Source organism: Haliotis asinina, chromosome 4, assembly GCF_037392515.1.
Source record: "Haliotis asinina isolate JCU_RB_2024 chromosome 4, JCU_Hal_asi_v2, whole genome shotgun sequence".
Lineage (NCBI taxonomy): Eukaryota > Metazoa > Mollusca > Gastropoda > Lepetellida > Haliotidae > Haliotis > Haliotis asinina.
The window spans coordinates 1,504,114-1,515,706 of NC_090283.1; the positions used below are offsets into that span (position 1 = coordinate 1,504,114).

Consider the following 11,593-nt stretch of genomic DNA (forward strand, 5'->3'; position numbering starts at 1 on the left):
GTGTGTACAGATGTATGCAGGTTCATTAAAAGCGGAGCACGGGTTGTATTCGTTGAATATAGGTAGTACATGTTGAGTACAAACTGTGTATACTGGGATGCAGGTAAACCATATTCAGGACGTTCTTTTCTCTTTGGCTGCCAACTTTCATCTGAGGCCATGCGGTCGTGTTCCCAATAAATAAAACAACTATCCAATTATCTGCCCTTTTGGTCTATACAAAGTTTGGACTTAAATGTGAAACTCGGATTGGTATTTATAAACAAAACAGAAAAAAAAACGGAATGAGATTCTAGGTAACATTGTTTGGTCTTTGACCACTACAGGCCTCACACTGTCATGTATACGGTATCCAGACCAGTCACTACACCTTTTTAGCTCTTGTATGATGTTGTGTGGTGATATGGTACGGGTCTCATACTGTCATGCATACGGTATACAGACCACCTTAAGCTTGTCACAACATCTTTGTATCTCTTGTGTCATGCTCTATAATCATATTCCATGGGTCACATATAGTGTCTGCAATAATTTACCAGCTTGCCATCAGGGTCTACTGCTATATGCAGGCTTCAAAATCTACAGGCCTTGAATGAAATCTGCAGGCCCATTTGGTTAAAGTCATGTGAACAAAAAACAATATTGTACACAGTTTCACACTGTTTCTACAAAATCAAGCGAGGCGTATTTCACACAGAGGAGTTAATATTTGTTAGACTGGTGTTGGCATTCCAACGCCAAAGCGCTGAAAGACCGGAAGTGAAACTGTAAGTTGTCGTAACGTGATGGATCGTGGATGATTCCCAGACGTTAATAAAGGACAAACTGGGAAACATTCCAGGTGAAAAACAATTGACAGATAGTTTAATGACGACCATACAGTTAGGACCAGCAAGCGTCTCAGTCTGTTATATGAAACAACACCGTCAGCTCATGCATGACGCTATACTCACCGATCAGAGAACATTGCCGGGTTAGGGCAGCACAGACCACGGTTGGGTTAGCCATAACAACATCACCGGTGAGAAACTTGGCTCATATTCAGGTCGTGCACAATGCAAGGGAGACTACTCCTTCAACCACAACATACAGTCCCATACAACCACACTGACCTGTAAGATAGTTACTTGTGAAAGATGCCACTTATTACATCTAATAATGAACCTGATGAAACAATTGTTTGATGGTGACCACACGGGGACAATCAGAACAAAGGGTCAGTTGTTGTTATGTGGCAGTGATGGCCACTGTGTAGCTGCTTTTTAGGTGTAGCGTGTAGAGAGAGAGAGAGAGAGAGAGAGAGAGAGAGAGAGAGAGAGAGAGAGAGAGAGAGAGAGAGAGAGAGAGAGAGAGAGAGAGAGAGAGAGAGAGAGAGAGAGAGAGAGAGAGAGAGAGAGAGAGAGAGAGAGGGCAGTGGTGTGCGTTATTTAGATGAATTTCTAGAGTGTTACATCTCTCTTCATTGTTGTAATCACTCCACTAGCATTACGCTGTCTTTGAATGTATGCTGCCACTCTACTCCGTATCGCCAATGTAATTCCAGAGGCTATTTTCTTACAGATGTGACAGCTCATATTACTATCAAGGGTTTGATGAACTTAGGTTTGAATAGGTAGGTAGCTGGCTAGAAAGGTAGGTAGGTAGTGCTAGGTAGATAGGTGGGTACACAGGCAGTTCCACTATTGCTCCTGTAGTTTGTTCAATATTGATCATCATTCTCTTCAGCACTTGCTTGTTTGAAACTTCACTGACACGTCATCCTCACTGTAATAAAGAAGTCGCTATTTCTCCATGAGTTGTTATTACTCCCTATCGACACCACTGATACAACAGGAATGGACCATTAAATGTCGTACATGGTGCCCGTTGACAGTACCAGGTTCTAGCACACTGACAACACGCATACCAGATGTCGTTTACACTAGGCAGAGTCGCTTCAGTCATATAAACCTAAAGCGTGCTTCTCACTATATATTAAGTCATCTCTTGTTTTCCCAGAATAACCGCATTTGAGGTTTTTGTTTTGGAGAGACAGGTTATACTTTTTGCTGGAAAGACCTCTTCCCAGGTTTTACTTTTCGTTAGTAAGGCCGCTTCACATATCTAGGAATTGTATTCACGCCTAAATGTTCGTGGGCTAAGGCATTAAATTGTTCTGCATCTCAAGCGAAGACATCAGTTATTAGTATTTTTCGTTACCAGTATAATTTTGGCAATTTCAACTGATGAGACCTTTTTAAATTGTAGGTCATAACATAGTAGACAAAACATAGTAGTTCCTATACTATGAGATGGAGCTGAAATATGGGGGACATCACATAGGGAAATTATCGAAACTGATCTTATCAAGTATATACCTAAATTCCGTTGCACCAGCTTCAAGCAAAGATCATGTGAAATGTGATCAACTAATAATGCAAAGTTCATCCAAGATGAACACCATGTTACCCTGTGTTGTCTCAAGTAACATCATCTACGGAAAACATGCACCAACCAGTTTTTCTTTAAGAGTCCAATGTTTCATAAATTGGCTCAACCCATGCAATCTTGTGATGTGAAAACAATCCCAGCTACAGCTATGTTCCTGTACAAAGTGTTCAACCTACGTCGTGCAACAACGTGAACTTTAACACTGAATCTAATGCATGCAGTGGATACTGTCAATCAATTGGAATACCGTATTTTGGGCCTGACACCTCATACTGTCATCATGGCACTCAGTCTGGGTAACATCATGACGCTCAGTCTGGGCAACATCATGACGCTCAGTCTGGGTAACATCATGACTCTCAGCCTGGGTAACATCATGACACTCAGCATGGGTAACATCATGACGCTCAGCCTGGGTAACATCATGGCACTCAGTCTGGGTAACATCATGGCGCTCAGTCTGGGTAACATCATGACACTCAGTCTGGGTGACATCATGGCACTCAGTCTGGGTAACATCATGATACTCAGCCTGGGTAACATCATGACACACAGTCTGGGTAACATCATGGCACTCAGTCTGGGTAACATCATGACACTCAGCCTGGGTAACATCATGGCACTCAGTCTGGGTAACATCATGGCGCTCAGTCTGGGTAACATCATGACACTCAGTCTGGGTGACATCATGGCACTCAGTCTGGGTAACATCATGATACTCAGCCTGGGTAACATCATGACACAAAGTCTGGGTAACATCATGGCACTCAGTCTGGGTAACATCATGACACTCAGCCTGGGTAACATCATGGCATTCAGTCTGCGTAACATCATGGCGCTCAGTCTGAGTAACATCATGACACTCAGCCTGGGTAACATCATGGCACTCAGTCTGGGTAACATCATGACGCTCAGTCTGGGTAACATCATGACGCTCAGTCTGGGTAACATCATGACACTCAGTCTGGGTAACATCATGGCGCTCAGTCTGGGTAACATCATGACGCTCAGTCTGGGTAGCATGATGACTCTCAGCCTGGGTAACATCATGACACTCAGCATGGGTAACATCATGACGCTCAGCCTGGGTAACATCATGGCACTCAGTCTGGGTAACATCATGGCGCTCAGTCTGGGTAACATCATGACACTCAGTCTGGGTGACATCATGGCACTCAGTCTGGGTAACATCATGATACTCAGCCTGGGTAACATCATGACACACAGTCTGGGTAACATCATGGCACTCAGTCTGGGTAACATCATGACACTCAGCCTGGGTAACATCATGGCATTCAGTCTGCGTAACATCATGGCGCTCAGTCTGGGTAACATCATGACACTCAGCCTGGGTAACATCATGGCACTCAGTCTGGGTAACATCATGACGCTCAGTCTGGGTAACATCATGACGCTCAGTCTGGGTAACATCATGACACTCAGTCTGGGTAACATCATGGCGCTCAGTCTGGGTAACATCATGACGCTCAGTCTGGGTAACATCATGGCACTCAGCCTGGGTAACATCATGACGCTCAGTCTGGGTAACATCATGACACTCAGTCTGGGTAACATCGTGACGCTCAGTTTGGGTAACATCATGACGCTCAGTCTGGGTAACATCATGACACAGCCTGGGTAACATCATGGCACTCAGTCTGGGTAACATCATGACGCTCACTGTTGGTACCATCATGACGCTCAGTCTGGGCAACATCATGGCACTCAGCCTGGGTAACATCATGACACTCAGTCTGGGAACATCATGACACTCAGTCTGGGTAACATCATGGCGCTCAGTCTGGGTAACATCATGACGCTCAGTCTGGGTAACATCATGGCACTCAGCCTGGGTAACATCATGACACTCAGCCTGGGTAACATCATGACACTCAGTCTGGGTAACATCATGACGCTCAGTTTGGGTAACATCATGACACTCAGTCTGGGTACCATCATGACGCTCAGTTTGGGTAACATCATGACACTCAGCCTGGGTAACATCATGGCACTCAGTCTGGGTAACATCATGGCACTCAGTCTGGGTAACATCATGGCACTCAGTCTGGGTAACATCATGACACTCAGTCTGGGTAACATCATGATGCTCAGTCTGGGTAACATCATGGCACTCAGTCTGGGTAACATCATGACGCTCAGTCTGGGTAACATCATGACGCTCAGTTTCGGTAACATCATGACGCTCAGCCTGGGTAACATCATGACGCTCAGTCTGGGTAACATCATGACGCTCAGTCTGGGTAACATCATGGCACTCAGTCTGGGTAACATCATGGCACTCAGTCTGGGTAACATCATGCCACTCAGCCTGGGTAACATCATGACGCTCAGTCTGGGTAACATCATGACGCTCAGCCTGGGTAACATCATGGCACTCAGTCTGGATAACATCATGACACTCAGTCTGGGTAGCATCATGACGCTCAGTCTGGGTAACATCATGACTCTCAGCCTGGGTAACATCCGGGATGGGTGCCACCGAAGGAAGTGTCCGCTAGCATCGTCACCAACATGTCAGAGGTCACATTCTTGAGGGGAAAGCCTCATGTAGCTCCACCTCTTTATGAATCATGAGTGAGGGCGTAACAGTCCTCACACTGCTCATAGCCATGAGATGTAGAATATAGGTATTGTCACATAATCGCTAATATTTTCGTACGTGACTCTGCGTGCGTTGACAAGATTAGTATGTAATCGTCTTGAAGCTGATAAAGGTACAAGGCTTTGCTGTATAACACAGGTTTTGGACACCAGTGAAATCATGAAGTTAATTAACAGCAGGTGAATGTGCATAAGTGGGAGAGATGTGCAGAGATAGTGACACGTCTTACAACGGAAGTGCACTCGAGTTAAAAATATCCTAAACAGAAAAAAACAGGAAGAATAAAGTTTAATGTGTATCTTAAAATAGTATTTTTTCAGACAGTTTCCCTATTTTTGAATTCTTTCGAAAGACGCAGTTGTGTTTTCCCCAGTTGCCCACACAATACAGAAGAAAACAAACAGTTGTCAATAAAAGTTAACACACCGTCAGTAATATACCACGTTAGCCACACAGCAGATTAAAACAGTCAATGTATCGTCAGAGACAGATTAAGTCAGTTACAAATGAGAGATTACAACAACTAACGTATCGTTAGAGACAGATCAAGTCAGTTACAACTGAGAGATTAAAACAGCTAACGTATCGTCATAGATTAAGTCAGTTACAAATGAGAGATTAAAACAGTCAATGTACCTGAGTTCCCCCTATCCACCTTCCAATACCAGTACTGCTCTTGACTGGACCACACGATATAGGACCCACATGATTTCTACGTTTTGTTTACCCACGGAGTGCTAATGGAATAAGACAAGTGCTAGCCGGTACTATATTGATAATGTGTACTGCTTAGTGACCCAAATTGATGGCCATTCTGTTGAGATACCTCCCTTGCCTTGAAGATGCGGGTCACAACTGCTCTTCAGCAAATCAGTGCTTGTCGTAATAAGCCGCGATTTACGGTATCGTCAGGCCAGACTTCCTGAAATGGCTGACGCGTGTCATGGTATCCCATTTACGTAGTCAATGCTCATGGGTTGATCACTGGATTGTCTGGTCCGAACTCAATTACTTACAGAAAACCTCCATATACCTGGAATATTGGAAAGAGCGAAGTTAAGCAACAAAATATGAGATACCTCCTCCTGCATGTGTAAATACCGGAGTCAATCTATTCACAGGTGAATCCTATCGGTTTCACATCAGCTTCCATGATAAGTCCTTGCATCATGGCATCCTTGTAACCTGACTAGCTGTTCTCGAAGCGTTCGTAGCCCTACGAAATTCTTAAGCCCATTCTTAACACATTGGCTACGATTGAAGTTAAGAATTCTTAGGGCTACGAACGTTTCAAGAATAAGGGCCCTGGTATTCTGGTATCCTGATATCCTGGTACCATTGTATGCTGGTATCATGTTATCTTTGTACCCTGGTATCCTGGTAACCTGGTATCATGGTATCTTGGTATCTGACATCCTGCTACACTGGCATCTTGGTATCCTGGTATCCTGGTATCCATTTACTCCTGCAAAAGCTCATTCCACAACACACAAGTTTTACTCCATTATGTATATTTTGTGCCGTTCCGGAATCAGTACCGTATATTACTGGTCAACGACATAGATACCGTGTATTTACGCGGCTTGGCTTAGTGAGTGTCAGTACATGCCCCTTTGTCCTTACTTCACGTGTCACTGTGCTCTGGCATTGCGTGTCATTTTGCACTGACAGTATGTGTCGCTGTCCTGACACTTTGATGCCTTGACTTGACATTCCCTGTCACATACCCTGATAATACGTGTCCAGGTTTACATCATGCCATTGTGTAAAAAGTTCCTTGTTCAAGCTATCAGTCACTGGTTTGTTTAGTGCGGGTCACTTGTGACAGATCAAGCTGCAATACGGTCAGCGGCGGCGTAAAACGACATTCCCTCACTCACTCATTCTTCCGAATATACCGGTTTATCAGTCACTCCACATCCGTGAAGGTTGTACAGAAACTGAAATGGCCCGTGTCTTGTGATGGTCATATGCAAGGTTCTCATGGAGCTCCGAGACACGCACTGTGTAGTGTTCACGTTACACAAATCAAATACCGAAAGGAAGGCAGCTTATGACCCTTGGTGATGGTTGACTGGGACATACAGTGACCGTAACATTGTTCCAGTGTGTATTTCAAACACTGCTCTCAGCAACCTTCCACCTGTATGCAGTGCAGTAAAGGGCAGCCAAGTGGTTGACATCGTGAACATTGATCATGAACAGGTGGCACGGCTGGGATAGAAGAACAATACAGATTCAGACATGTTCTCTTAGAAAATCAAACGTAAGGAAATCGCCGTTACATTCTCTGTTGTTGTGGACCTGTCACATCATCCATTATTATGGATCTGTTAAATCCTGCATTGATGTAAAACTGTTACATCCTCCATTGTAGTTGCTCTGTCATATCGTCAGTTGTTGTGAATCTGTTAGATCCTCCATTGTTGTGAATCTGTCAGATCCTCCATTGTTGTGAATCTGTCAGATCCTCCATTGTTGTGAATCTGTCAGATCCTCCATTGTTGTGAATCTGTCAAATCTTACATTACTGTAGATCTGTCACATCCTCCTTTGCTGTGGATCTGTCACATCTTGAGTTCTTGTGAATCTGTCACATTCCCCATTGTTATGCATCTGTTACATATTGCTTTGCTGTGGACCTGGTACATCCTCCATTGTTATTGATCTGTGGCATTATCCATTGCTGTGGATCAATCACATCCTGCATTGTCGTAGATCTGTCAGATCCTTTATTGTTGTAGATCTGGCACATCTTCCGTTGTTGTGGATCTCTAAGACATTCTTCCTTTTCAATGAGGATTGTTTGTTGTTCCTTTTTGTTTGGTTGTTTTTTCTGCGGTCAGTTTATCAATTATGGCTTAGTTTATATGGGTCACAAACATTTAAAGCGCTCAGGTTCCCGTTCCACCAAGTCGCGATCGGTATAGGGCTCAACGCGATCACTGCGGCCAGTTTGATCTCAGCTGGAGTTTTTGCGACCGATTGTGACACTTTTTGACTTCTGATTACACCAGGCCAGCTGTGCGATCCCACTTCGACCACAAATTGTTCACGGGTCATTTCTTGGACGAGCGAGTTGAGACCGAGTTGAGGGGGATGTGATCGGTCGTCTAGTCGTCGCAATATGGTCATACTGTGGTACGACAATATGGTCATACTGTGGTACGTCAAAATGGTCATACTGTGGTACGTCAATATGGTCATACTGTGGTACGACAATATGGTCATACTGTGGTACGACAATATGGTCATACTGTGGTACGTCAGTATGGTCATACTGTGGTACGTCAATATGGTCACACTGTGGTACGTCAGTATGGTCATACTGTGGTGCGTCAAAATGGTCATACTGTGGTACGACAATATGGTCATACTGTGGTACGTCAATATGGTCATACTGTGGTACGACAATATGGTCATACTGTGGTACGTCAGTATGGTCATACTGCGGTACGTCAATATGGTCATACTGCGGTGCGACAATATGGTCATACTGTGGTACGTCAGTATGGTCATACTGTGGTACGTCAATATGGTCACACTGTGGTACGTCAATATGGTCATACTGTGGTGCGTCAAAATGGTCATACTGTGGTACAACAATATGGTCATACTGTGGTACGTCAGTATTGTCATACTGTGGTACGATAGCTTTGGTCTATACTGGGTTGAGACCAAAGCGACAGTTTCTGCGACTGACTTGCGACTAGAGGACTATGGAAATGTATTATTATAAGTGCAGTCCAGTGGGACGACAATGTCTTCCGTAACTGTCGCAGAAGTTGTGTGAGTGTATGGAACCGTTTCATACGCCCGCAGATTCCCCTGCGACATAGGGCGAGCGAGTGCTAGTGAGGGAGATCGTGTCGGCGAGTTTGCTGAGCTTCCCAAGATCATACGACGATCTCAGTGCGAGCGAATGCAACAGAGAGGCAGAAACCTGTCGCAGTGAGGTCGCAAACTCGATGTAACGGTGGTGTTAGTGTGGATATGAACTCGCATCTTGAAATAAGGCTACAGTATTTTACCTGCAAAGATTAAGTTGAAGAACTATGATTAGAGTTGCCTGCCCGTTCTTGATGATATGTTCCGTTGTAAGAGTTTGGTATAAGGTCGCAGTGTGGTCACAGTGTGATATAAATGGTCTTATTGTATGTATTGTGCTGTCAACAATCGTCAGCCAATAAATGTTTTTGTTTACCGGAATACCAACACTTTATTGAGTTTATTTTTTAGATGTGTGATTTGTATTCCAGTTGTATCGTATGAAGAATCTGTACTGTCATTCATTGTGCATAACACTTTGGAAGTCCTTCAAATATGGTCTGTTGGCAGTGGAGCCGTACCCATGAATTTCACTCTAAACCAAAAAGTCAATCGAAAAAAGTGAAATTAAGATTGCGAATCTTCATAATTTTACCTTGCCAACTGAACATTTAAATCGCAGAATTTTAGTTAGCTTAGGATAAAAATTCTCTAAGAAAAGATCATAGAATCAACTCGCTATTATTGGTTTGTGTTACAAGGGGTATGCACATAAATGAAACACAGAGCTAGAACGGTTAGGTCTAAACACTAATCACGTACCATGCGTGTATTTATTTTACTGTTCCAGCTACTGCGCTTACCCCCCTGTAACACAGACCAAAAACAGCGACTTGAATCTATCATGCTATCTGTGATGGTGGACGACTTCCAGGCCTCGTCTACGTCCGCCATTGAGCCGGCCATCGTCCACATAATATTGTCGCTTATTTGTTCCATGAAACACATAATGTTTTTTTCAGAGAGTTTTCAAACCAAAGAATCATCTTTCAACAATAAATCCAGATAGGTGGTAACACACACCTCCAAACGCGTTGAACACAAAGCCATGGCAAAAGCAGTCAATAGGGTAAGAAAAATACCAACTTGTCCCAAGTATGACTGTAGCGTCTACAAATGAAGTTTCCCGTAAAGTAGTGCCTCCATGGGAGTAGCTGCCATTACAAAAAATACATGGGCTGATTACTGCTGAAAACCTTGGGAGGCTCACTATCTAAATATAAAGCTTTGCAACCTAACGAGTTTTCACGAATCAAATTGGCTTGCTACACGCCTGGTCTACTCCCGACAGTTCAGGCTAATAACGTAGAAAACAACGGTCAGGTTGACCGACGTCCAATCGCTCTCAGACATGCAGCCAGAACGGAGATTCATGCGCTTATCTCACGTAGATACTAATGACGTGAGAGACGAAGTAGGGTTAGTATGCATCATTATTCCATGTAAACATCTGGAAAAAACACTTGTAGAAAACACAAAGAACACAATGTTGCAATTGTTTGTAATGCTTAACTACAATGAATGAGTGAGATGAGTTTTACGCCGCACTCAGCAATATTCCAGCTGTATGGCGGCGGTCTGTATATAATCCAGTCTGGACCAGACAGTTCAGTGATCAACAACATGAGCATCGATCTGCGCGATTAATGCAAAATTCAATTACAGAAAATACATATGGACTACCGTTTAACGAAGAGTGAAGCCTATTGAGAAAATTCCATTGTTGTCTATGGAACTATTTAGTCTCGCGCAGTATAATGCCTGTTTAAGATAGCGGTAATTATATATATAATGCAATGAAATTCTTGGAAATGAAGCTATATCACACGCGTTGGTATATGTGGATTCTCCACGTCGCAGATTTTCACACACATAAACTGCTGTTTTCATTTTAGCCTTTTTAGATGTGCAATAAAAACAACACCCAACACCACCTCTCCCATATTATATTAATTATGTGATTTCCGAGCCTTGGCGATAACCCGCTGGTAGAGAATGACCTAATTAATATAAGATAATCTGCAGTGCACGTGATGGTGATGGTGGTACTCTGTTGATAATGGTGCAACATTGGTCAAAATACATCTTCACAATCAAGACAGTATGGAAGCATAAGAAATAGTTTACATGGTGGATAGAACACCCTTCTCGTGCTTTCTTTAATTGCTCACAATTTGTGACACTTCGTGTTCGGTTACAATATGGATTTTTATATTGGTTACTGTGAACAACACATTACGAAAATAAAGTGTGTGTGTGTGTGTGCGTGCGTGCGTGCGTGCGTGTGTGCGTGCGTGCGTGCGTGTGTATGTGTGTGCGTGCGTGCGTGCGTGACTGTGGTCTTTGTGGACGTTAGACGTCGAAGAGGAAAATTGTTGCTAAACAATTAATGTTCCATCAAGATGGCGGCGTCTGTGAGTATTTTTAGAAATTATTTATATAATAAACATGGGTTGCAATGACCTAGCGTTAAAACACGGCGGAGTGATGTTCCTAATCTTTAACTGTGAATGTGTATACCAGTATGTCGACGTTTGACGTCCAAGAGGAAAATCAAACTCCGTCATTTTGGACAAGCTATTTTATACATGTAAATGCATAACGATATACATAAATATACCAATCCAGTTTTTTAAAAAAAGTCATCAGACAGTATTTCACTCGTTTCCCTATAGGTGCCAAATAAAAAACCCTTCGCACCAAGTTCTACGA

At 43.3% G+C, this 11,593-nt stretch overlaps 2 protein-coding genes across 2 annotated transcripts; both read left to right on the plus strand.

The window, feature by feature from the left end:
• The first annotated feature begins 2,710 nt into the window (after positions 1–2,710).
• LOC137282126 (ice nucleation protein-like) lies at positions 2,711–4,072 on the plus strand. The gene has a single exon (XM_067813851.1). The coding sequence runs from the start codon at positions 2,711–2,713 to the stop codon at positions 4,070–4,072; it is 1,362 nt and encodes a 453-aa protein (XP_067669952.1).
• A 147-nt stretch (positions 4,073–4,219) lies between these two features.
• On the plus strand, positions 4,220–4,984 carry LOC137282127 (type VI secretion system spike protein VgrG1b-like). The gene has a single exon (XM_067813853.1). The coding sequence runs from the start codon at positions 4,220–4,222 to the stop codon at positions 4,982–4,984; it is 765 nt and encodes a 254-aa protein (XP_067669954.1).
• The last annotated feature ends 6,609 nt before the right edge of the window (positions 4,985–11,593 follow it).